The sequence below is a fragment of the Patagioenas fasciata genome, chromosome 11, assembly GCF_037038585.1.
Source record: "Patagioenas fasciata isolate bPatFas1 chromosome 11, bPatFas1.hap1, whole genome shotgun sequence".
Lineage (NCBI taxonomy): Eukaryota > Metazoa > Chordata > Aves > Columbiformes > Columbidae > Patagioenas > Patagioenas fasciata.
The window spans coordinates 18,746,870-18,772,834 of record NC_092530.1 but is presented as its reverse complement, the minus strand read 5'-3'; the positions used below and the strand labels follow the sequence as shown (position 1 = coordinate 18,772,834).

The 25,965-nt window shown below is 47.9% G+C and overlaps 2 protein-coding genes across 8 annotated transcripts in view; both read left to right on the top strand.

The window, feature by feature from the left end:
• Window positions 1-15,367, top strand: part of SEPTIN6 (septin 6) — a 29,493-nt gene extending 14,126 nt beyond the window's left edge. Inside the window, exons 3-11 of one of the 7 annotated variants that reach the window (XM_065846144.2) lie at window positions 140-335; window positions 1,483-1,669; window positions 1,887-2,048; window positions 5,444-5,540; window positions 5,804-5,972; window positions 6,472-6,604; window positions 7,248-7,438; window positions 9,372-9,415; window positions 14,458-15,367. In XM_065846144.2, coding sequence (XP_065702216.1) covers window positions 140-335; window positions 1,483-1,669; window positions 1,887-2,048; window positions 5,444-5,540; window positions 5,804-5,972; window positions 6,472-6,604; window positions 7,248-7,438; window positions 9,372-9,375 — 1,139 coding nt within the window. In that variant the 3' untranslated portion in view covers window positions 9,376-9,415; window positions 14,458-15,367. Of the gene's footprint in view, window positions 1-139; window positions 336-1,482; window positions 1,670-1,886; window positions 2,049-5,443; window positions 5,541-5,803; window positions 5,973-6,471; window positions 6,605-7,247; window positions 7,439-9,371; window positions 9,416-11,916; window positions 12,990-13,044; window positions 13,269-14,457 lie in introns of those variants that run through there. The other 6 variants (XM_065846143.2, XM_065846142.2, XM_065846141.2 and 3 more) reach the window with 6 other exon arrangements.
• A 450-nt stretch (window positions 15,368-15,817) lies between these two features.
• NKRF (NFKB repressing factor) lies at window positions 15,818-24,387 on the top strand. The gene is made up of 3 exons (XM_065846823.2): window positions 15,818-16,243; window positions 19,576-19,697; window positions 21,953-24,387. Exons 1-3 carry the CDS (start codon window positions 16,056-16,058, stop codon window positions 23,938-23,940), a joined length of 2,298 nt encoding a protein of 765 aa, XP_065702895.1. The 5' UTR covers window positions 15,818-16,055; the 3' UTR covers window positions 23,941-24,387.
• Window positions 24,388-25,965: the final 1,578 nt, after the last annotated feature.

Below are 25,965 nucleotides of genomic sequence, written 5' to 3'. Positions count from 1 at the left end.
CTGCTTGCCAGACGATCTCTTTGGAGCATGAGATCTGTTTTCATCTGCTACAATTTCACCCTTGTTAACATCTGGAAGCTGAAAGGCCAAACCATATTAATATTCAACGAAACATTTCAACTCTCTTTTCATCCATTAGGGGAAACTGGTCTCGGTAAGTCTACCCTCATGGACACGCTTTTCAACACCAAGTTTGAAGGTGACCCAGCATCTCACTCACAGCCTGGGGTGCAGCTGAAATCCAGTACCTATGACCTGCAGGAGAGCAATGTCAACCTCAAACTGACCATTGTGAGCACAGTGGGCTTTGGGGATCAGATCAACAAAGAGGACAGGTGAGTGAAGGGGGAGAGAGGCTGTATCGTGACCTGGTTTTTTCATGCAGGGTCTCTCCCTGTGCCCTAGATGGGCCAGACTGCGCTGTAAAGTTCTCCTCCTTCCCTCTTATGGGTTGTCCATGTCACCTCTTTGGGATGGGACAAGTGGAAGAGAGGACAGAGGCTGTGGTGTGTCAGCACTGCTCAAGCTCTCAAAGCAGCTTTTCTCATGCTGTCAGAGCAATATCCGCCCTGCTGGCAGCATTCTGCCCAAATTTGTCTGTTGGGGAGAGCAGAGAGCTCCCGGGCATCTGCACTTGCTTCCTGGTGCTGTGCTGACCACAAGCTGCCGACCAAATCACTAATGTGGTCTGGTGACCGTTTGGCTTAACAACCACTTGTGGCAAGACTCTTGCATATTGCCAAAGGAATCACGATAAACTTGCAGCAAGGAACCCTGGGGAGTATCTCTGGCGACTCATGTCCCAGTGTCGCTGGAGTGTGGTGGTTAAAGGCTGTGCAGTTCCACCAGACTCCAAGGCCCATCTCCACAGAGGCGTTGTAGGTGGGATTTGCTTTGTTGTGGGTCTGTTAGATTTTTCTCTTTAGTTTTGTTTAAGATGCACTGATGCCCTTTACATTGTGAGTCTGAAAGCGTCTGTGTTTCAGATGGCCTTGCAAGGGAGTGTCAGGGATTTCCTGCCCCAGAGCAGTGGGCAAAGGTGCTACTGAATGGAGATGTGTCTTCCAGCTGCTGGACTTGGGGCTGCGAGAGCAGCAAGCCGTTCACTCACTGGGTGCAAGAAGGGTTACACACTGCTGTGAATGAGTCTGTGTTATGCTTCCTTTTATAAGTCTCTCACTCTCATATTTCAAAGTCAGAGAGTGCACTTTCCCTGGAGAGGATGGTGTGTCTCCTGTCCTCTGCTGAGTCTCTAGTACTGTGTTTTGTCAAACAGGCTGCTGGAGTCTGATGTAGGACTGCATCTCCTTGTCAGTAGTGCAACTTTTAAATCTCATACAGATGGGGAGGAAGGGCAATTGAGGGAATTGGTCTTGGGAAGTGAAATCTAACAAGCAGTTAGTTTTTTAAATGCAAGCAAAGGAGCACAGTTTACCTCTCTGACTGCAAAGTGTATGAGTTTTTTTTTTCCTTCCACCAAAGCTATAAGCCCATTGTCGAGTTCATTGATGCTCAGTTTGAAGCCTACTTGCAAGAAGAACTGAAGATAAAAAGGGCTTTGCACAACTACCATGACACCCGGATCCACGCTTGCTTGTACTTCATTGCTCCGACAGGCCACTCACTGAAATCCCTGGACTTGGTAACAATGAAGAAGCTTGACAGCAAGGTAGGTGTGTTTAACTCTTACTGGGCAGCTTTGCCATGTGTGTGGTGGAAAGGCTGCGGCTTTTTCAGGGTGCATCTGCCCACCTTGAATAGTCCTTGTACTAGTGTAGATGACTGTAGATTTATTGAGCATTTAAGTTTTTGTAAGGTGTGTTGCAGACTTGGAAAAACTCCCTGGAGCAAAGCTGAGAACTTCTTACCACTCTCTTCCTTTCTAGGTGAACATCATTCCCATTATTGCCAAATCTGATGCCATTTCCAAGAGTGAGCTGACCAAATTTAAGATAAAAATCACAAGCGAACTGGTCAGTAATGGGGTCCAGATCTACCAGTTCCCAACAGATGATGAATCAGTGGCAGAGATAAATGGGACAATGAATGTAAGTGACTCGGCACTTCCTGGTCTCCCAGAACAGTACTATCACTGTAGGGATTGGTGGCCCATTTTGGGGTGCTTCTTAAGTCCGGTTTCCGTTGTATTTTGTGTTTTAAAAACAGAAGATTTCACAGGGATCCAATCCTTGAAGTGTCATCCTAGGCTAGCAGAGCCTTGTGGTGGGCTACCGCTGCTCTGGTGGGCTTTTCTAGTCGGAAAACAGATTGTGTTTTAACCCCTTCTCTCTCCTACTGCAGATCTGTTGAGGGACTTGTAGAAAATGAGACAGATGGTGAGGCTTGGCTGTGCAAGGCGAGGATGGTCCTGGGTTATGAATTAATCAGATGGGTATTACCTGTCTGGTGTGAGGGGCAGGCTGTCTACAGACACGTGCCTCTCTGTTCCTCACCCTGTGTTTTTTGCACCAAGCAGTTTTGCTCTCCTGGGCTGGTGTTTCCTGCGAAGCCCTACCTCCGTGGGCATCTCCTCTTGCTCGTAGCTGTACTTGCAGCAGAGCCCCTTCAGCTGGTTGACTCAGTGTGCACTGAGTTGCTGTTTTGTTATTGATCAAGTTGCTTTGGTGGGTTCTTGGTTGGGTTTGGCCTTTTGGCTCTGGTGCTGTTGGCCAGAACGGATGGACAGGGAAATAAAATGAGCCTGGTTAGAGCAGTGGCTTCCCTTGAGCTATATCCAAGTGCTGATGTGAAAAATAAAACACAAGGGTGGGACCAGAGGCCCATCCAGCCCAGTGACCCTTCTCTTGCCTAAATATCTGCTTTTGGTCACTTTTGGATTATATAAGAATAGAGGGAATGTGTATGATGTTTCACTTCCCCCACATACTTCCCCAGCATCTAACTCCATTGAGCTCAAGGGTTTCTCTGGATTTCTGTCACATGTGTCACCCCAGCAGTGAACTTCCAGGATCCTGTGACAGGGAGTTACACAGCTTAACCAGCAACATCTGAAAAACAGTACTCAACTTGGGTCAAACATGTCTCAAGGTGCCTGCAGGTGGTTGTTCTGGCTCTGGTGTTCCCAGTATTGTGGGTGCCTTGTCTGTGGCTCCCAGAAGATGGAGCAAGGTGTCCCTTGGCCCCTCTGTCAGCACATCCTGACCATAGTCTCATTTTTCAGAAGGCTTTTTACAGGAAAGCAAGTAGAGGAAGTTGCTTAACTGCTGTTGATGAACCATAGGTCTTGCTGATGTACTTTGATGTCATCTCTCAATCTAACATTAATGGTTTTAGAGTGTTGTGGAGAGGCCTGAAAGAAACATGAAGTTGTCCTAATGCAGGAGCTGTCAGTGATGGTGTCCTGGTCAGAGTAGTTTTGTGATGGGATCTTTCTCAGTGCTTAGTGTTCCCACTGTGCAGAAATACAGTGGAAACGAATGTGCAACATCATCCTCAAGGAATCAGAGGTGTGATGGCAAAAGGGAGGAGTCCCCTCCCCTTGGCCCTTCTGAGGGCAGAGGTATTTTGCATGAAAAGTAAAATTAGGCTTTAAAATATGCAAACTCACTTTCATATGCATTTTACTTTATTGTAGCCACTTGTGCTGGATTGATTAGGATTTTTTTTCCCCAAGGTATTTTGCATTCCAAATTGATTTACTGAACAGAGAAGATATTGCTTGATCTGGCAGGAGTTGATTAACTGAAGGATTTAAAATCTGGGCCATGATGATCAGAAAAAAAAGTATCTAACCATGAACAAAGCCATCAAGGGAAGTATTTAGAAAATAATCAGATTAAACAAATCTTCAGAACAAGATGCCTGATTTTCCTTCAAACTGATTTGGTTATCTTGAGAATCACACCAGGCATATATTTACAAGTTCAGAGAAAACACTGTCCAAAATTCTTAAGGTCTCTTCCCACCTGGATTTTATTCTTAAATAAGAAAAACAAGCTCTCACATTCTTTCAACTCCCTATTGGCTTTTCCATTTTGAATGATTTAGTCTAATTACTGAAGAAAATATTCTCCCAGCATCTGCTAGTTAAATGAAATCACAAGCAGCTATATGAGCTGTCCCACCTGGCGGGAGGTGGAATTTCCTTGCTGGTGGAAGAAGGAAATCCCCAGCACTTTCTCCCTGGCAAAGACAGCAGCCAGAGGGTTGGTACCAGTGGAGGAAGTGACTCTGCTGGTGACGGTAACCGGGCCCATGGGTGGCTGAGGTTCAGGCTGTGCCTGTGTGGCCATAGCGTGGTATTTCTTTCACTGTCTGAGGTTAGGGGAGTTTGCTTGGCTACCTGAGTTTGGGGAATGAGGGGAACGTGAGGTGAGGCTTTCTGAGCCTAGAGAGGTGCCAGGAGTGTTTCTGTTCCACTCTGCTGAGTTTGTACTGAGTGCATCTCTTAGTTTCTCTGCAGAAGGCAAGAAGTATCTTTTTTAGTAAGAAAAGACTGGTTTATATTTTGGAATTTTTGAAAAACAAATTCCTCTTGTTCTTAGTTCATCTTTGGGTACTTGTAACGCCCGCACTCTGTGGAGTATGTATCTTGGATACATAGGTAGCGGCACAGCCCCGTTCTGCTGTCCCCAGGACTGCTCCTCATGGCTGTGATCCCTGGATTTGGCCTCCCTTGTCAGCCATCGAGCAGTAGCTGTGTGTAGCATCAACACCATGAGGATTTTTATAAGGCCTTTGGCACTCCTTTGGGTTTCTTAGGAGCAGTTTTGATAAAGGAGTGCTGCAGGATTTGGGAGAGGAGGTGCTGAGGGTGAACCCCAGTGCAGTGCAGTGAGCGTGTGGGGTGTTAGTGCGGGGCAGGCTTGGCACAGCCACAGGGAATGCAGGGTCAGCCTGGGGCAGAGCTCAGGGCACGCTAACCTAGTGCAGGGGTGATTTCAGCCCTTCTTTACCAGGGCCAAAGCAAACAGGGAGGAAAACACTGTTACTCTGGGGTGAAGGAGGGACTTCGATCTCATGATCCGATAGAGCAACTTGTCTTGTGCTCCACTGTGAGCTGAGGGAGTGGTTGGGGGGATCAAATCAAGAAGGCTCCAAGACCTCTTCTGTTGCTTCTGTGCTTGTGCAGATGCTCTCCTCAGCCACGGCAATCCCCGGGACAGCACTGCAGTCAGAGCCGCACAGCACGTTGTTTGAGCTGTCGTTCTGGTGCCAGTCTTGCACTGGCTCATCTCACCTGGGACCCTGTGGCTGGGAGGATAAGCCAGGTAGAGGATATAGAGTGGTAGCACTAACAAGGTTTCCAAAAAGGACCCTCCCTTCTCCCCCCTTGTCTTGGGCTAGTGGCCAGTGACTAGATTCCCTGTGATTAGCGTGTGCATCATGACTGTCTTGCTCAGTGGCTGTGCTAATCCCTATGTGCTGGCAAATCAGACGGAGTTGAGAGGGACTAACCTGAGTATCGTTAAATGTGTTCCAGGCCCACTTGCCATTTGCAGTGATCGGGAGCACGGAGGAACTGAAAATAGGAAACAAAATGCTGAAAGCTCGTCAGTACCCCTGGGGCACAGTGCAGGGTGAGTTGAGCCCTGGGATTTTCATGGCATGAATGGTGTCACTTCTGTCAGGAGGCAGTGGGCTCTCATAAGAGGAGCAAGGGCCTGCTGGAATTTTAATATCTCACTGAGAATTATCCTTTGTTAAATCCTTGTGTAAGGCCTATAGCAACAGTTTTCTCTGCTTGGAAGGTTAAACCTCTTGCAGGAGTAGACAGGTGGAGGATGTGGGAAGAAACCTCTGCTTCTGCCCCCATCTTACTCCTTATCATGTAATCTTAAAGTGGAGAATGAAGCTCACTGCGACTTTGTGAAGCTGCGGGAGATGCTGATTCGCGTGAACATGGAAGACCTTCGCGAACAGACCCACACACGCCACTATGAGCTATACCGGCGATGTAAGCTGGAAGAGATGGGTTTCAAGGACACTGATCCAGACAGCAAACCCTTCAGGTAGGATCCTTGGAGGAGACAGGAAAGCTTGAGAGAGGCTTTGTTAGATGTGCTGCGCCTGTGTATGTGTGTGCCCTTGAGAGAGCACGTCAGGAACCAATGCAGCGAGAAAACTTGCCAGGTCACATAAATCCAGACTTCATCAAAGGTGCTGGCTGAGCCAGAGAAGGTGAAAACGCAGAGACTGTGTGCAGGATTGACCGTGAAAAGGCAAATATAGTAGTAGAAAGGTCTGTGCTGTAGAGATACAGCAGTGTCCCTCTGAACTAGTGTTTATTGCTAGCTGGTCTCTTTGAGTTGCCCAGCATTCAGCGTACAGAAAAGTATAATAGCTTGCAGACCCCAGAAGCAGTTGGATAAAGACCTTGGGCACATATGGGTGGGTGAGTAGCAAATGTGCTGTGGGCAAGCAATATTCTTGGTGAGGGCCTGATTTCAGAGGCTCAGAGGAAGCAGGGTTTGTCCCAAGTCATATCACTGGGCTTTCCTGTATTTTCAGCTTGCAAGAAACTTATGAAGCCAAAAGAAATGAGTTTCTGGGAGAACTGCAGAAAAAGGAAGAGGCAATGAGACAAATGTTTGTCCAGAGGGTCAAGGAAAAAGAAGCGGAGCTGAAGGAGGCTGAAAAAGAGGTGAAGGATGCAGTACTTGTCTCTTCATGGTTGTGAGTGATAGATCTGCTCCCAAGCAGGTAGCTGCTGCCAAAGCACTTTCTGCAGAGTGTGGTTTAGGACTTTCTTACTGACAAGTTGAAAGTTTAACTTGGGGTCATGGGGATGTGAAGGTGTGCATCCTGTAGGACAGAACTAGATCATGGTGCTTGTCATGTACAACTGCACCATGGAACTGCCGTAGTCTTGATTCTGATGGAGAATTGCAGTGTGGCAAAATTCAAACCCTGATACAGTCTTGTTATATAAAAAATACACCCATACAAGTCATTAGCATTATGAAAAAAACATTAATTTACTGACCTTTAAAGAGGAATAAGGCAGAAGATTAATGTTATTTTATGATTATACTCTCCCAGCCCTCTGTTGTTAGTCTGTGCAATGGTGCATCACTAGAACACTGCTCCGTTTGTAAGCTGTTGTGGAGGGAGACTGTTCCCTGCCCTTTGTCTACGCAGTGTCAGCTCAGGGGGCTAGAAATGATGTAAGAACCAATGGAGACTTGAAGGCTCAGGTCTCATGGGATCCTTCCATCTTCCTCTTTTCCTGTGAACAGAATATCTGGTAGTGCTGGGTCTGGCTCACCTCTCTCCTTTCCCTCTAGCTGCATGAAAAGTTTGATCGCCTGAAGAAGTTACATCAGGACGAAAAAAAGAAGCTAGAGGATAAGAAGAAGTCTCTGGATGATGAAGTAAATGCATTTAAACAAAGGAAGACAGCAGCTGAATTGCTCCAATCTCAGGCTCAGCAGGCTGGAGGATCGCAAACTCTTAAAAGAGATAAGGAAAGAAAAAAGTAAGTTGCTAACCCAGTGATATTTGCCTTTTGGTAATGGTTCTTCTTTACTATTTTTCTGGGTGTTCTCTCTTTCCCAACCCAGCCAGTCCTTAATCAGCAGGTTTGCAGCCAGATTTGATCCCTGGTAAGGCTGAGCAGTTGCCAGAAGCATTTTACCTTTAGCTGTCATCCTTCATTGCTTGCTGACAGCACAAGAGAGGATGAGCTTGTTGTTATTCCCTGAGATTCCCTGCTCTTCCCTTGGTCTGTCAGTGCTTGTAATAAAGTAGAACAATATTGGCTGCCAAGGCTCACATGTGGGTAGCAGGGATGTCCCCCTACCCCCAGAGAGGGGCATGTCCTTTCTCAGGGTCTTAGTTGTTTAGGTTGGGTAAAAGCTTAAAATGTGGAAGTTACTCAGGGAGACTAATAGTCTTGAGTTCTGGAATCTGCAAAAGGTATGCCTGGAAAATTAAAGGACAGGTCATAGCTCTTTGTTAGTGCTAGTATTCTTCTCCAGCCCTAACTCAGCTTTTTGCTGCCCACAGAAACAGGGAGAGATACTGCATGGCTTTAGTGGGAGTTCCCTGTGACAGGATCCAGTCCCTCATCAGCGTCCCGTGATCTGGGCAGTGATCTGCAGTGCCCGTGCCAGGCTCCTTATGCTCTGCAGCTGCTCAGGAGCAACCAGCCATACAGCTAAAACAGTCCTGGTTCACCTAGCAAGCAGCAGCTCCTTTTCTACTTGTGGGGGTACGTTTCCCAAAATGGAGTGCTGTGCCACCTAAGCTTGTGTACAAAGAGCAGTGCACAGATAAACAAGGGTCTGGTTTCTGTATCACTGCTACAATCCCCTCTCTGCACATCCCCGGGGGAAGGTCCAGAGTAAATCTTGCCTGCACTACTCAGTCTTAAGTACATGGAGAAGTGCCGTTAATATGAACAATATGGCACGTGCCCAAAAAGCTGATGGGACTGTTTGTCAGAGAAAATAGCCCTTGACTGTTAAGGGTGGAATCACATGAGACAGGAGAGGAAAAACCTAATATCCAGAATGGAATCCTGGTTTAGTCTTTTTAGTTTTGAACTGGAGTTGCTTCATTGTCAATATTCTTTTGCGATGAGCAGTTAGCGCTCCTGCCCTTTTCTCACTTGTCCGTTCCTTTTTCCACTGCATATTTTGATTTGTTCTTTTGAATTACCTCCAGGGGTTTTAATGTCTTCTCATACTGAGGAGCCTGAGACTGACTGGGGACAGACTTCTCTCCCCAGCCTGGACTGTGTGAGGAATACACAGCTGAGTTCTTTCATGCTTAGAGCCCTCAGACACCTGCACTCTGTGGACTGCAGACTTCACCCCTGAGATCAGTCAGGGTCAGGAATGTAAAAAAGGGAGACAGCGTGCCCTGTAGTTTGAGCAATTAGTCACCGTGGCCCAGGCCACGCTCTTGTTCTTAGAAACAGTTTTGATCTCAGGAGAGCTCTATGACACCAAACACATAGATATGGAAAAACATTAGTACCGTCGTTGTCAGTTAAGGACACAGAAATGCACAGAAAACTCCACAGAAGAGATAGGTCAGCAGTTGAGTAGGACTTGGGAAGGTATTAGAAGGCCTTTCTCTCCTCCAGGAAAATAGCTGTGTTAGAAATGGTGCTGTCTTCTTTACTCTATCACTTCTCCAGTTGTTCTTATTTCATTTATATCATAAATATCTCTAACAATCCATGAATTTCACAAAGTGTAGCTTAATTCTATCTTGTTTACTAGTGGCTGGCAGTTCACTAGCCTTTTTCTTTCACAGATAACTTTTAAACCCAAGCTCTGTAATTTGCACTAATCATGACTTGATTTTTTTGTTTGTTTGTTGGTTGTTTTTTTTTTTTTTTTTTTTTTTGTTACATCATTATCATCACCATTATTAGCTCTTACATGTATGCTGTTTTACAGTTAGCTGCTGTTTGGCTGCATGGTGCATGAGGCTCATTGTCCTGGTAAGCGTCATTAACTAATATAGACCTCACAGTGGGATCAGTTGCAGTTCCTAAAAAAGCAGATCCCGTGCAAGTCCAGAAGTCTATAAGTATTATCTCTCTCTTCCTCTGCTTTCACCCTTACTATACATGCTCGACCAGTCTCTCTCTACATATGCAGTTGTAGAAAAAAGGTGTAATGAAGTTTGTATTTAAAGGTTCTGCAAAGTAAAATGTAGAGCGAATCAATATTAGGACACGAAATCTAGAAAAATAAGGATTAGGTCCTCTTCCTTTTAAACCTTCCCAGCACTTTGTTGGCTCTGTTTTCTTTATTTCATTTCCTTTAGAAAAAAATTGTAATCTTTAATCATATAGGTCATGTTGATACTATGGCAACAATTGCTATGGAGATGTGGTGCTGATGGTAGAACCCAGCTAGCCACGAAAATGTCTTTTCCCTTTTTCCTCCTTCCCTCCCTCCCTTCCAAGTTGTAGTGTTAACTTGTGGTTACAGCGCAGGTGAAGGTAGATGCCAAACTAGCTTCTATCACCCGCTTCACATACTAACAGATGGTAAAATCTGCCAAACCTAGAGCTTTCCCATGTCCCAAAGTACCAGAGAATCACCAAACTGTGTGCACATGAGTGTGTGTGTGTGTATGTATATACAAGAGTGCGTTAAAGAAACTACTTCCAGGTAACCAAACCAGTATTCACCTGCTGACTGATTACAGTTGGTTGTCCAAAACCCCAAGAGATGAGAGACTGAGCGTTTAGCAGATAATGAACGCTCTGAAAATAGACCAGGAGACTTTATGACGTTTTAACGTCAAGTGGGTTGCCCATGATTTGGATGTTCAGTTGTGGCAGACAGACACCGACCCACACTGCTGGGAGCCATGCCACAGCTAGGGTAAGGCTGGTGGTCGTTGAGGACTGCGTTCAAGACATGTCCAGAAAGCCTGCCAGTACACTTTGTCCCTGAACAAGGCCGGCATCTGAGTTTGAGGAGTTTGGCCAAGGCATGGAGGGTTCCCACTGGAGCAGAGCCCTGTCAGAGGTGTTGTGCCGTGAGTCAGCTCTGCTCCAGGCTCTGTCCAGAGCGTCTCTGCCTTCACGTGAGCAGGGATGTAAGGTGGCCGTGTAGTCATGGGCAGGCTTAGGGACCAGATCATGTTGCCTGAAAGGGTTAACAAACCTGGCAATAAGCAGGTGTCCGCAGTGTGAAATGCCAGCACCTGTTGTAAAGTGAAGGCTCATTTAAACAAAGATGTGTAAGGAATGCACCTGCCTGGCAGGAGAGCAGAGTCCTCACTAGGGTTATTAGTTAAACTGCTAATGACAGTGCTCTACTTATAGCTAGGCTGAGTGTGTTTAATTGAGCCTTTTAAATTTGCTGTTGATTCTCTGGTGAGAGGAAGAAGAAAGCTCCCACAGGAATGTCTTGCTTCTTGACAGAGCAGCAATACTTATCCAAGGCAAGGGTGACAGCACCCCAGGCTGAGGTGCGCAGGTTTCTTGGAGAAGGGACCTGTTGGAACAGCAGCACTGAGATATAAAACACCCTAAAAACTCGGCCTCAAGTCCACCCTGCAGACACAGCTAGGATTTACGTTCTCTCCAGGATACAGTCCAAACTAACTTAAGGTCTGCCCTTAAATAGGGAAAAGCTGATTCCAGGATTCCTTCCGTATTAGCTCCACCAAGGGAAATGGAAAAGCAAGTAAACATAACGCTGTCAGCGAGAGGCATTTGAATTTAATTTCAATGAGACGTTCCACTTAACAGAAGAGATTCAGAAGGGTCTTGCACTGACTCGAACCGGAGCTTGTGGTCATCTTGAGCAGTCCGGTTGAATTAATGTCTCTGCTGCCAACAGTAACCGTAAAACAATGGAAAGAACAATTATCTACTTACCATGCTCTGCCTGTGGAAAAATAGGCTCAAGGAATAACAGTGTTCATTCTGATGCTGCGTACGAAGGCACAGCTAAAGTGCAGTTAGAATGAACATTACTGATTTTTGTTGGTTTTGGATTGCTTTTGTCAGTCCCCATAACTGTGCACTGTTGTGTGCTGGGCTTTGAGTCAAATGAAGTTCTTTGTTCCTGCTATACAAATGCAGACAGTGCCTTTTTCAATGGCGATTTGTCCTTGCTAAATTAAATATGTATATACGGTACTTTTCCAGAATTCAGAAAAATACTCTCCATATTGATCCATAAAGTATTGCAGGGCTGCACTGTTCTGCGAGGATACAAACAAGTCACAGTTGATGAGTCCAGTAGCTTGCAAAACTGTCAAAGGATTGTTTTAGAAAATAAATTTGGTTCATCCCACTGCTGAGTGTGTGTGCGTGTATGCATGTGTGTGTCTGCATAAAGCATGTTTTGTAATCAAATTAAACCTTATTAACACTTAGCAACATTTATTTTGTGTGTGTGTTAGGAAACATTTATATTTTTGGTTTTTGTCATTAATCCATAAAAGCATTGATCTGCCTTTTTCTTTCATTTTCAGTTCGGGTTTCCTGTAGAACCTTTCCCTTCACACCAGAAGCAAATGCCCCCACGTTCGGTTAACACGCAGCTATGCCACTGTGCCTGTTTGCTCACCTTTCCTCATTGCTCCCTTCCTGTATTCACCGTTTTGTTTTAAGCAAGAGTTCACACCCTTGGCTGTTCTGGGTTATGGTTTTTCTTGTGAATAATCCAGCAAAAGCTTCCGTGGAACTGGCAGGAGATGCTCATTGCCGATCCCTCTCCTGCTTTGGGCAGTTGCAGGCTGCCGAGTGCTCATAGGGTCAGTGTCCCGCTTCTCAGTTGCTCGGCTTTTTGCCTCTCCCGCTGTTTTGTGCGAGGGATGCGTGGTTGGAGAGCGTGGCTGCCCGGTGCTGCGGGTTCAGCCCTTCACTGGACCGCTCTGAATGCAGCCTGATGCTGCCGTGGAGTGGGATGTGCTGTCTGAAGAGATCGGCTGCCTTCTCCCCTTTTTAATTTGCTGTATCTAACCCCTCATTACCCCCCTTAATAATTTTCAAGGATTTTTTGCAAAACTTGCCATCCTCACAGGCATGGGCCTGAGTCCAAACCTTTAGACCCTGGGCTTGAGGGATTCTCAAACTTGGATCCAGGGTTTGCAACCAAGTGTTCTCTGGATGCCGCAGGGGTCAGGAAGGATCTCGTGCCTTGTCTCCCCCTCAGTGTGCTGACCTGGATGCGCATCCCGGATCCAGTCTCAGGGAAGGCTGGTCACCTTGCTGTACATACGTTCATGAAGAAAGACAATGATATTTCTTTGACTTTCTTCTCAGTGATTCCAACAATTTCTAGTTTTAATGCAAAAAGTATTACCTTTATGGTTTTTTTACTTGGCATCTGTTTACAGGTGTACGGATGCTGGCAAGTTGCTTTTCCTATGTTCTATCCAGCAAAAACCTTGTTTTAGTGCAGGAGTTGCACTAAAAAGGAGGGTGTTTTACTCACTGGGGCCAGGAGTTCACTCTGGCCAAGCGTAACTGTGGTTTGCCTGCAGGTGTTTGTGTATTTCTGGATGAGTTTTGTTTTTAAATAAAGACTTCGTCAGACAGTGAATGCTGGTTAACATTTACTTCTTTTGTTTTTTGTTTTCTTTGCCCTTCTTTTACAGTAACCCATGGCTCTGTACTGAGTAATTACCCTGAATACAATGGGCTGGAATGGACCTTCATTTACTTGTTAAATCGGAGGGTCTAATCAAACGTGACAGCATTTCAGCTGTGACCTTTCCATGGTGTTACCCTTGCTCTCTCCTATATCCTCATTGTGATTCTGTCTTTACTATGTACTGGTGGTTATTGCTTTTATTAAACAATGTAAAATTAGTCCTAACAAGGATTTGGATGCTGCAACTTTAAATCCTACAATATTCATGGATTCCCCTTTCTCTTGGTCCCTCTTCACCCAGATAAATAAGGGATGTGGAAATAAGTTCTGTGAGTTATTTTTGCTGGCAAAATAACAACGCAGTTTAAATGTATTTATTGGTGACGTTAAAATGACACCACCACCTTAGTTTAATTATAATGTAGTTGAGATATAAAAAACGTTTTATACTGAGTGTTGTTTTCATTACATCATCTTTTTTTTTTTTTTAATTTTGCTTTTATTTTTTCTTTTGCTATTTCACGCTGCCTAAAGATCAGCATGTAATCCTCATTTCCCTGTCAGCCTTGCGTGTTGTGCCCCAGTCGCACTGTGTGCGAGCCACGTTCTCTGCGTGGGTGAATCCACACGTCCTGACCCTGCTGCCAAATAGTTCCAACAAAAGCCCTTCACATCCCGGGTTTTTGGAAGACAGGCACACCTCAGACCCAGCTTTTATAGGTGATGTTGGTTTTAGTGCAAGCTGCTGCTGAGAATTTACTAGCGAGGTGGCTGGGATGGTGCTGAAGCCTCACAAAGGGTTTCTGCACACACGGTGTCAGTCCGGGCAGCTGCTCTGGGCAGCACAAGCCCTGTACGGTCACCCACATCCAGCAACAACCTGGCCTCCGTTTCCGGAATTGAGGCAGGTCAAACTCTTGATCACGGTGTATTTTCTCAGGTATTCTGTTTCGCCATAAATAGTTCTATTACCCATAGAAGTCTTTGGTTGTTTTGTGGTTTTGTTTTTAATTTTTAAACAAGTTAAAATAATTTGAATATTCCTCTACTGTTGAATGTCGGCCTGCTCCCAAAACCAGGGTCAGTCTGTCAATGATTTCTACTTTATCTGCTAAAATAACCATTTAATGTGGCTTTTCTTTTTACCATGCTGCAGGTCACTGATTGTTCTTCCCAACCATTTGCCTTATTAGAATGCTATTGAAAGTTATGTAAAGTCTTTTTAAAGGCCCTTAGGAAAAAAGGTTTTCACTTTTGTGATTTCCTTGAAGTACTTCAGGTACCACAAGGAGGCTCCATCTCTCCTCTGTCAGCTGTTTTCATGTTGCATCTCTTTTTTCCTGCTCTTCGAATGTCTTTCTCTTTTTTGCTAATCTTCTGTTTTTTTCTCTTTTTTTCCCCTTTTCTCTCTCTGTAGCTTTTTTTAATCTGTCTTCGCCAGCTGCACTGGGTCTGAGGGAGAAGACTGCCACTGCTAGAAGAGTTTAAGGGTCTTGTGTCCGGGGAGGGGGGAACAAACCTTCAGTGTTAGTGTCTTGGGGAGAAGCTCTTTTACTGACTTGCATGGTATCTGAAGTTGAAGTGTCTTGTAATTTGTGTGACAAGACAGGGTAACAAGTGATTGTTTACCTGGAATTTCAAAGAGCAACAGAAATGTGATGTTCGGACTAACGATGTAGCGAATACACTTTCAAATGTTGTTATGGGCATATGTTTTTTCTAATTGTGTCTTTAATAATATAAATGCCATGGGCTTCCATGAGGTTTGAAGCCAAATGAATATTTTCAATACGTTATTTGATTGGTTTTGGAAACTGTGCATTCAGAGTCAAAGGAAATATAAACATGGTGCAACTTGCTCTGTTGGCAGCCATGAAATATTTAATTAACAAAGAAATAAAGTAAGAAGAACTGTGTGTTTTCACTGGTGTCCTCCTGTGTCTCCCCACCTTATTAAACAAGCTCCGTGGGCCGGCAGATGTGGGTTGAGCGGTACTTTTTTCCTCATTAAACCTCCTCTTGTTCTTTAACGTTGCAAAGCAGCAAGTGGCAGGAGGGAGAGCTGGTGCTGTAACAACAGTGATGCACCCACATCCCAGGTTTGGGGGCCGTGTCCTTCGAGTGTGCTGCAGCCATCCTCGCCCTCTCGCACCGCTGTCCCCGCTGTATCTTCTTTGCCCTCCGGGTTTTGTTTCCTGTTCACAAGTGAAGTGCGGGAGAACCGCGCCGGGTTATGTGTATTTACAGAAGCATTGAAGAACCGGCACTGTTTAGCCTGATACCTTTCTAACTTTACTGTACATTTTAAATAAAACCCACGAAAGCTGGCGGCTGTGCTGTGCTGTTTGCTGCCCGCTCGGCCCGGGCCGCTGTGTCCGCGAACACAAACCCGGGGCTCGGGGCGGCTCTGCCGGCGGTTCCTCGCCATGCCCGCGGACCCGCGCCCCCTCCCGGCTGCCGGCAGCGCCGCCCGCCCTGGTAGCGGCGGCTGCGCACCGAGCGTTCTGTTCGCGGACAGCGCCCGGGGAGAGAGCGCGGGGAGGGCGGGGAAAGGGGAGGGCGGCACCCAGAGCCAGTGGTGCGGGCTCAGGGCTGGGGGGGCCGGCGGGCCGGTCGCCGCACCCCGGAGCTGCCCCCGAGGCCCCGGCGCGTTCGGCCGCCGCCGCCAGGGGGCGCGGGGGAGCCGCGGCAGTGGGGACGGTTTCTCGCGGGGTCTCGCGCGCTGGTGACGCGCGGCCACGTGACGCGGCGCCGGCCGGGCCGCTCCGCGCGGCGAGGGGCTCGTGCCGGACAGGGGCGGCGGGACGGGCGGGCGGACGGACGGGGCGCTGAGGCCGGGCCCGCGCTCCCCAGCGGCCGCGGCGAGCAGGGCCTGGGCCGCACGTGGGGCCTGCTCCCCTCGGCACGCCCGGGCCGCTTCCGGCGCGCTGCGTGTCTGTTTCCCGGCGGGGAGGCCTCCGCCGGCGGGGAGGCCCCCTGGGCGCCGCGGGAGCGCCCGCCCGGCCGCTGCCCGCCATGGCTTCCCCGGAGCCGGTGCCCGAGCCGGCGCTGGAGCAGTGGCGGCAGTACAACGAGACCGAGCGGCAGTGGGAGCTGCGCCGCCGCTTCATCCTCCGCCACCTCCACGGCTACCCCGGCGCCGCCATCGACCGGCTGCTCGCGCTGTCCGTGCTCTGGACCAACCACGTCTTCATGGGCTGCAGGTGAGGCCCGGCCCGCGGTGAGCCCGGACCGTGCGGAGGCCCCGCGGCGGCCCCTGGGCTCAGCTGCCCCGCGAGGGTCCCCCGGGGCCCCGCGGAGCCGGCCCGGCGCGCTGGAAGGAGCCCGGGTGCATCGAGCTCCCCTGGCCGCTCCTCCTGCGGCTCCCGCCGTGTCCCGGTGCCGCCCGGCCCAACCACGGAGCCCCCAAAGAGCTGGGCTGGAAGAGACCGATGCAGGAGAGTTCGGTTCCCGGGCAGTTTTCTGCACGTTAACAGTGATACCGGTGAAGGAAAAACGGTTTTCTTTGCTCTAATTTGTGCGTGGAGGGGAGCGAGCTGCTGAAAAGTATGTATGTGTTTTGAAAGTAGTTCTTGATGTCCCAGCGCTGAGATCTCAGAGAGCATGTGGTACTGTGCGCTGGAATTCCAGTATCCATCCCGCTGAGGGCAGAGCAGCCTGTGCGACCCCGCAAAGCTCAGCTTTTCTGATAGAAATAGAACTGGTGAGTGGAAGAGATTTCCCTTCATCGGGATCACAGATGCCGTGCAGGAACCAGCATACTGTGACTAGCAAGGTTGCGGAGATCTGACACTTTGATGTGATTATTTTTAACTGGACATAAGGCTTTAAAGACAGAAGCAACTGCTTGATGTCCAACTTCAGCAAACTGTGCGGTGACAGAGGAGCTTGTAAACACTGAAGGGCATATCGATAGTTTGACTTTTGTTAATGTCACTATCTCAAAGCCTTGTTGGGGAATATTTTGTGTCACTTGTACAGAGCCAAGTCAATGTCCTTCAGTGTAGATCTGCATGTTTTCTTATTTCTTTCTGGTCCAAGTACTAAACTATTCTGCTCTGCAAGCACTAAAATTGAACGTGATTTTAAAACAGCTTCAGGTTTAGTGGTATGTTGAAATTGGGTGTGTCTTCTTAAGAGATAGTCGCTTTGGTCCGTTAGCTCATCTTCGTGTGTTTATGTGCTGTATTAATGGAGGGTGGCCTTTGTGATAGTGCTTTTGGGAATCAATGCAGTACCATGGTTATAGGGTGCTGATAACAGAAGTGAAGAACTATGTGGCAAAATCTCAAATCCTAAAAAATAACGCAATTTAAGTCTGTAAGTGCGCATAGTTTACCTGATGAACATCTCTACCCGCACCTCTCTGGGCAAACACAAGCAGCGGATTTAGTGCTGGTGCAGAGCAGAGCCACCGTCAGTGGGGACATTTCCCCAAAGCTGGTGCTGTGCAGGGGTGTGAGCACAGCGCGCGGGCATGGTGAACACGCTGCGCGGTTCAAGAGCCATCGGCAGCTTTACTTAGAGTTGTCTGGAGAAGGGAAAGGACGTGCAGCTTTCTCTGAAACTGCCTTTTGCCACTCAGGAAGAGCTGTTGCTGCTGTATCAAGTGAATAACTTAAAAGATTGGGGTATTCTTGTTGTTTTCTCTTGTTTGTTTTTTAACATTGATCACTTGCTAGCTGAAGACAGCCTGTGTGTACATACAGATCAGAGCCTTTGTTGGTGTGTTCTGCTGGGGGATGATCTGGAGAAAGTCCAGAAGGCTTAGAAAACGTGGTTTGTGAGGAAGGAGTTAAGTGACAGGATTCATTTAGTTTAGGGGTCGATGAAAGAAGATGCATGGGTTCTCAGATATGCTAAAGGTGGCTGCAAAATTGGGCGGTCAGGGAGGAGGAAAGCATTTTGCTCCAGAGCTGCTGGGTTCAGGATAAGAAGTAACATATTTAAGTCACACAAGGGAGACTCTAGTTAGGCGTAGGAGGTGTGGAATTCCTCTGCCTTCATGTGCAGTCTCCACAACCTGAGATTTCTAAGGCCAGGTTTGACAAACACATGTCAGGACTGGGCAGAAATCTGAGCCCCAAACATCTCCGTCCTTTGTGAAGACAAGTGGCACACTCATGTCAAATCTAACGCTATTCTTGCAGTGTGGTGGCAGAGGACATCGTCCTTCACGTTCCCGTCACAGCTACGAGACGGAGGAGGAGAGAGTCCCACACCTCGTCCTTCTGGCAGCGGGAGGACGAGGGTATCGGGAGGACGAGGGTATCAGGAGGACGAGGGTATCAGGAGGACGAGGGTATCGCCGCTGTCTGGCTCCCTTTGCTCCCTCCCGCTGTCTCCTCCCCACGCTGGGTTCCACCGCCGGTGCTGGGCAGAGGTGCCGGCAGGTGAAGCGGCACCGCAGCAGTGTGTGTGCAGGGCTCTCACCCAGGAGTTTAGATGGATCTGATTTCTGCCTGGCCCTCTATGTCAGGAACGGGAAGGGCATTTCTCCAGTGGAGAGTGAGTAGGTTTCCAGAGCCCTTGGAACAGTTGTATATAATAGCTGGTGCAAGCTATTGCAGTACTAGCTGTTGGGACAATTGTGGAGTCCTGTCCACAGACGGTGACCTGATGCTTTTTGGCTTTTGAAGGTGAGCACACCACGGAACAGGTGCGAGGTTGCTTTTTCTCCTTCTTGAACCACAGTGTGAAGCTGTCAGAGGCTGGTTTCAGACCAAGTTCGTAGGTTCTCTTTGGTTAGAAAGGTTTGGGATTTTTCTGTTGTTCAGCTTCAGCTGTGCAAATGGCTTGAAAACATGTGTTGAGTCCCCAGAGCGATGGGAACCTCGGGTGGTGGGGGGTGTAAGGCCAAGAGAGGTGGGTTGTCCAGGGCTGTCCTGTCCCTGCGGAGCTGCAAAGCTGCAGTTGGGGCAGGGCTTGCACAGATGGGTGCAGCCACCTCACCTCTGCCGCGGCTCAGGGATTTAAAACGTTTCAGTTACAGCTACCAAGCTATAAATTAGTATGGCTTTTGAAAGAGTGGCCAATGAAGGCTGAGCAGCGCCTTTGTCATCTGCCACCCGCGATTTCAGTATTGGTGACGTGTGGTCTGCGACTGCTGACCCAGATGAGACTCCAGCGCCCGTCAGTTGCTCCTGTGCTGAGTTTGCTGAAGCTGCGATGCCCGTGTTGCCTCCTCCTTCTCCGCACCCCTGCATGCTTTGTTGCATGTTATGTTTTGACAGATAATGTATTTAAATTTAAAACACCATCAGTTTGGCTGCACTGCTTCTTATTCATAAATGGGTTCACTCAGAGCCAGGCAGCTTGTTGGCTGGTGTGCAGCCCGTCTGCCAGCACTGAACTGGCTGCGGTGCCCAGGTCCTGTGTTAATACTCCAGCAAAATTGGGGGCAGCATCTCCCTTGCACCAGGTACTGTCTCAGGCAGCTTTAGTTCTCGTTTTGCATAATAAAAGCTTGTGTGTTTGTGTGTGTGGTGCCCCTGTGCGACCGGTTCTAAAGCAGTTTGCTGTTGGATCCACACAGATATGGCTCGCAGGTCATGGAGAAGGTTCTTGAGATGGCTGAAGGCATCGATATTGGGGAAATGAGGACGTTCGAGTTGGTCCCTAGCAGGAAGCTGAAGAGATACCGCTCTCCATCTGACAGTGAGTATTTGTGCCTGTGCTGAAGATGCGCTTCCCTGTCGCTGTTGGGCGCTGGTGGGAGCGTGGGCAGAGCGGTGGCCACGGGGCTGCCCCCGAGAGCCGGCACGGCAAACTGGAGAAGCCGCCGCCGTGTACTCTGTGAGACTGCAGCGGTTTTCTTTCCTCTGCCCTGTTACGGGTGTACATAGTTCATGCAGAGATCTCTTTTTGCTTAAGAAAATATAACTTTTCATTTAAATTACCAGGTAATTGATTTTCCCTAGTGATAATGGTAGGGAATTGAATCTATGTAATTAAATATCTGTCTGCCTTTCTTCACTCTGGTGAGGGGTGATGTTCCGACCTGAGAAGGGATTGTACGTGTGCACGGAGATGTGGAGTTCAGCTTATTGAGTTACAGCCTGCCTGGAGCGTTGGCTGGTGTGTTGTGGTGGGTTTTTGTGCGTTTCTTTGGGTTTTATTTTTTTGTGGTTTGTTTTGGTCTTCGTTGGCGGGGCAGGAGGAGTTTGTGGGTTTTTTTGGTTGTTTGGTTGGTGTTGTATTTTCTTTATTTTCTTCCTACTGGGCCTGGAAGAATCCTGCATATGTCAGCCCAGTTTCTTGGTGTCAGGGATCGATGTTCCAGCTGCAGCTTTTCCAGTGGAGGAAATGCAGCGTGCAGAGAGAGCTGGCCGTTCACTGGCTCCATCGCCAGCTCCTGTCCGTGGCCCTGGGCTCTCCGGGCTCTCTCTGCCCGTGGGCTCTCCCTGCTCTGTCTGTGGAGGGCGAGCTGGGGAATCCTCCCCGTGAGCAGGCGCAGGCTGCGGGGTGAGCGGGCAGCCCCTGCTCTGCGAGGCGGCGTCGGGCAGTAGTTTGGCTCCGTAAAGCACAAATGGTCAGACAGCACCGGCCTCCTCCAGGCCTGCACGCAGTCCCTAGCTCTGCCAAAGGTTCTTCCCTTATGGTGACACCCCACAATCTTTCTGTGCTTCCGTGGGCTGGCTGCAAAACTGAGAAAAATACTGTTTTTCTCCCATGTTTTGTCTGTCGCTCAGGCAGCAGCTCTGAGGGGAAGGGTTCTCTACTGCGTGTTACACAGACAGCGTAAGAGCTGCTCTGCTGGTGAGGGCCTTTAGGTGCTGCTGCAGCACAATCGTCAAAGTACCAAACAGGACAGGAAATGTAAACCTTGCCATAATTCATCAGAACTGATGACCACAGGATTTAATGCAGGTGTAAGAGCTTCGTCACCTGATTTAAATATGAAGGCCTCTTCATGCTGTATGAGAAATGTATTTTTTCATCTGCAATGAACTAGTTTATGATAAATACGCTATGGTAGCGTGATGTCTAGACATACGTATTGCCAGACCTATATTAGTGTTGCACACTTTGTCATTGGATTAGGCAGCTCATTCCAAGGTGCTGAGGTGGCCTTTTGCTCCTCTGCTGAAATTACACACATGTACCACTCAGTGTGTGGGGGTAAGTCTTGCACAGGAGAAGTCTTGTATAACTGTCTTTTAGATGTAACATATTTGACTCCCGTTTTCTGCAGTAGCTGTGCGTATCAGGACATTCTGCCTCGTTTGCATTTTTCTGGTTAAGAAACAAGAGGCCCAGCAGTACCGTGTAACAGACCCCCTGCCACTTCAGTGTCACCTGAGGCTCAGGCAGATTGCTCCGTGTTTGGTGTCCTTTAGCCAAGGGTAGTTAGTTACAGAAATAGGCGTCTGTTAACACTGTCTTAGCAGCCCTGTGTGCTTTGGAAAGGAGGGTTCAGTATCACTGTGTTCCTCCATCAAATGAGAAAACCTGAAGATAAAGCAGTTTATCTGGGATCATCCCACAGCCCGGCAGCAGAGCCAGAGCTCAGGCTCTGCTCCCGCTCTGGTGTTCTCTCTTGTTGGCCAAGGTTTTTACTTCTTTTGGTAGTTTTGAATGAAACAACTTCAGAAATGACTGGATGGGTTCAGTGGGCAATGTTGAGGGGCAGAGCAAGTGATTTGGACCTAAAATCCATGTAACTAAATATATAGAGATTTTTGTATGGTAGTTGTGGAGCTGGAAATACCAGTGTAGTGACCTGCACAAGAATGAGTGGTCTTGTTTGATCGATAGCGAATGTCTTCAGAGGAAAACCTTTTGGTTTGTGGCTGAGCGGAATCCTGTGTTCAGAGCCTGCAGGCTTCCTCTGGTGACCCCTCTGTGGTAACATTATCTGCCTCTTGGAGCGCACATTGGTAATAATTTTTTCATTTTCTTCCACCCCATAGGTCCAGAGCCGGAAGAGATTGCTGAGCCGCCCAAAAAGATGGTCCCCAGGTTCCGGGTACGACCACGTTTTGAACCCATACACTTTGTCACCAGTGCTGAGAAGGATGGCAAGAAGGAAGATTCTTTGGATAACCAAACGCAGGAGGTGAACCAGGAGGCAAATACAAACAGCACAGCACAGCCAGCTGAAAATTGTACCAATTCTTCTGCGAGTGCAGGGGAGGCAGATCCCCGGCTCTCCAGCTCAGCTGGGCTTGGCTTTGCAGGCCAGGCAGCAGCAGCCAAGAAGGCTGTGAATAGTGTGGACTCTACCACAAGCAGCACGTTACCGGTTTCTGTTTCTCCTTCAGCTGCGCAGTCTGCATCAGAGACTTTCCCTCCATCAGCTATAATGCTGAAGCAGAGTTTTATTGAGAAACTGTCAGCAGCTGTCTGGAAAAATCTTGCTAACCCAGATGCAAACACCGGGACTGATAAAATTAACTATACGTATCTTTTGACACGTTCAATTCAGGCATGCAAGACAAATCCTGAATATATTTATGTTCCTCTGAAAGAGATCGCCCCTGCTGACCTCCCCAAGAGCAAGAAGCTCCTAACAGACGGCTTCGCTTGTGAAGTGCGATGTCAGAACGTCTACCTGACCACCGGTTACGCTGGCAGCAAAAACGGGTCCAGGGACCGAGCCGCGGAGCTGGCGGTCAAGCTGCTGAAGAAGCCCGTGGAGGTTCGTGTTGTTCAGCGCAAGTTCAAGCACACCTATCACGAAGACCTGGTGGTGTGCGAGGCAGGCGTGAGTCGCCCAGATTTCCCTCCTGCTCTCAAACCCCATGAGGAGTTCATAGTTGCCAACAGGGATTGCGTCCCGATGCAGCCTGGTACTGAATCCACGAAAGGTCCCGCTAATAGCAACAAACACTGGACTAGTTTCATCCTCACAGAGAATGCCAGTGACGCAATAGGAATCCTTAACAATTCTGCCTCGTACAACAAAATGTCTGTTGAATATAAATATGAATTAATGCCCAACCGCTCATGGCGTTGTCAAGTGTATCTACAGGATCACTGCCTGGCTGAGGGATTTGGCACTAAAAAGACCAGCAAGCACGCAGCGGCTGAGGAGGCGTTGAAAATTCTGCAGAAGATGCAGTCGAATATAGCAACCATCAAAGTGACCCAGGTTCAGAAGGTGGGCTGCTCGTCGCGGGGCTCCGGAAGGAAGAAGGACCTGAAGGACCTCGTGGTTTATGAGAACTCCAGTAACCCGGTGTGTACGCTGAATGACACCGCCCAGTTCAACAAGATGACGGTGGAGTATGTCTTTGAAAGGATGACTGGCATGCGATGGAAATGCAAGGTGCTGCTTGAGGATGAATTTATCGCAGAAGCAGTTGGAGTGAAGAAATCTGTCAAGCATGAGGCAGCAGAGGAAGCTGTGAAAATCCTCAAAAAGACCCAGCCAACTGTTGTTAATAACCTGAAGAAAGGCACCGTCGAAGACGTCATCTCCAGAAATGAGATTCGGGGTCGATCGGCAGAAGAGGCTTTCAAACAGAAGATCAAAGAAGACAACATTGGGAACCAAATTTTAAGAAAGATGGGCTGGACAGGCGGTGGCCTAGGGAAAGATGGCGAAGGGATTAGGGAGCCTATTTCAGTGAAGGAGCAGTTTAAAAGGGAAGGACTTGGGCTTGATGTAGAGAGAGTGAATAAAATCGCTAAAAGAGATATTGAAGAGATCATTCGAAACTATGCACGCTCGGACAGTCACATTGACTTGACTTTCTCTACGGAACTGAACATGGATGAGCGGAAGCAGATACACCAGATCGCCCAAAAATACGGGCTTAAAAGTAAATCTCACGGGCAGGGCCACAACAGGTACTTGGTGGTCAGCAGGAAGCGGCGCAAGGAGGATCTGTTGGACCAGCTGAAGCAAGAGGGCCAGGTTGGGCACTACGAGCTCATTATGCCTCAAGCAAACTGAGGGAACGGGTCCCATTTTACCAGAGACTGAGCTTCCTAGGTATTCGATTAAAGAGAGATGCTGCATTTTTCTTGATGTGGATTATATTAACGTTAAAGTCTTCTACTTCGTTAATATAATTTCTCAAATGTTAGACATTTAGAACTGACCAGGTTCTCTTCAAGTATATTAGCACAGCCCAAGAGCAGTAGTGCTGTTACTGTATGTGTCTTTGATATTATTTGTTCCTTCACATTTTAATAGTTTTGTAATAGAAAAAAAACAAGCGCATGTCCAACAAGAAGGAATTTGACATCATTTAAAATTTTAGTTCCCTTACTCTTCTTGACCAAGGAAGAAAAAAATGCCTTTTTCAAAAAGAAAAGTACAGGAAATGCAGTCTGGGGGAATAAACCTGTATGTAAAGTTGGTATTAATGACAATAAAGTTTTATTTCTGGAAAAAAAACAGGATTTGTCACACTTGATGTAAAAAAGTGTGAAAACTGCATTTATTATTGAGAAGTACATGTAGCGCTCCTGTCTCTGCTGTGTCTGTGTGTAGAGATGTCCTTAACCAAGTTTAACACTACGGTTTTATTCATAGATTTCTACCTTGCGTCTCCCACACTGAGAGTTACTGAACGCACGTTCATCGTCAGTGTATCAGAGATAATTACAGAGCATTTTTACCTTGGAGCACTGCTTGACATTTGCAAATACCATGGCGAGGTGTGAAATAGCGAAACTGGAGGTAAATGCAGAACCCACGCTCAAAGATGCTCGTGGAGCTTGTGGGGACTGTTACATAACTTATTTTTTTTTTACTTTGAACATAAGCTCTTTAATCCCAAGCAAAATCAAGTCTGTGCCTACCTATTGCACTGCTCGTTACTGTACCTGTGCTTGTGTATGTGGAGGGCGAGTCACAAGTAAACTGGTGTTCTCTGCCGAGTCTGGCGTCTCTTGGCGTTTCTCTCCTGGCCGGGGAAGCAGATGTGGAGCTCTGCCTGCGCTGTCCCGCCGGACACGGAGCTGGGCGAGCCTGGGAACGCTGGCGTCGTGCTTGAAAACAGGTGAGGAACTGACCTTGGAATTGCCAAGAGTCGTGCCAAGGGGTGTCGGGTTTGTTCTGTCACCAGCAGGCCCTGCTGAGGATTCTTCAGTGCAAAGCCACTCCTAATGAAGTTTTTTTTGTCTGTTCTCTGGTTGCCTTGTGTCTCAGCCATCACTTGTGTTTTTCTGCTGCCTGCATCTGCCTCTCCGTATGTTTACATCATCCTCTAGGTTTTTTTCCCACCTCCTGTTTTCCTTTTGCTCTCAGTGCTGAGGAGTGACTGACCTGTGCTGATGATGCAGAAGATCCTGGTGATGTGCAGCTAGAGGCATTTTCATCCCCACAGTGTGGAAAGGAAGAGGCTGCCCTGGCAGGTAAGACTTGCTCAGGAAAAGTGAGTGTTCCTCCTCTCTCTGCCAGGATGGCTGCAGCACAGCTTCTGCTATCAAAACAGCTTCTGAAATAAAAACACCTTGCTGCTTTGTAGAAAAATAATCTGGCAGGTAATTCTGAAAGTATGCTGGTTTTGTTTGGAGTTTTTTGTGCACACTATTCCCTCTCCTGAACACTGCTCTCCAGAATGCTGGGCTCTAGCAGATGGTGATGTAGGAGTGGAAGGAGCCTGGTACTTACTAGGCAGAGATCCCTGCAAGAAGTGCAGCTCCCCCTCCTTAAATTGGATCAGCAGTGGGTCTTTGAGGCTTGGGGATGCCGGGGAGGGCAGCTGGAGCACAGCTGCAGTGTTTGGGTTGAAAAAAATGCCTCTTTTGGAGGCAGGAGGGTGGCCAAAACGTGACACTAGTTAAACGTAAGGGTGCCTTAGTGTGCATAGCTGTCCAGTGTGAGGCAGTGCAAGGCATTGCTTTTCCCATCCTGGGAAGCAGCTGTGACTCTCAGCCTTACCTAAGAGGGGTAAACCTGAGGGTGTTGTGGTGTGTTTTGTTTTGTGGGGTTTTTTTGTTTTGTTATTGTTGTTGGTTTTGTTTGTTG

Coding starts and splice junctions, on each gene's coding strand:
- NKRF (XM_065846823.2), top strand. CDS start 16,056: ATGGCTTCCCCGGAGCCGGTGCCCGAGCCGGCGCTGGAGCAGTGGCGG. Junction 16,244..19,575: donor CACGTCTTCATGGGCTGCAG/GTGAGGCCCGGC, acceptor GGATCCACACAG/ATATGGCTCGCAGGTCATGG. Junction 19,698..21,952: donor ATACCGCTCTCCATCTGACA/GTGAGTATTTGT, acceptor TCCACCCCATAG/GTCCAGAGCCGGAAGAGATT.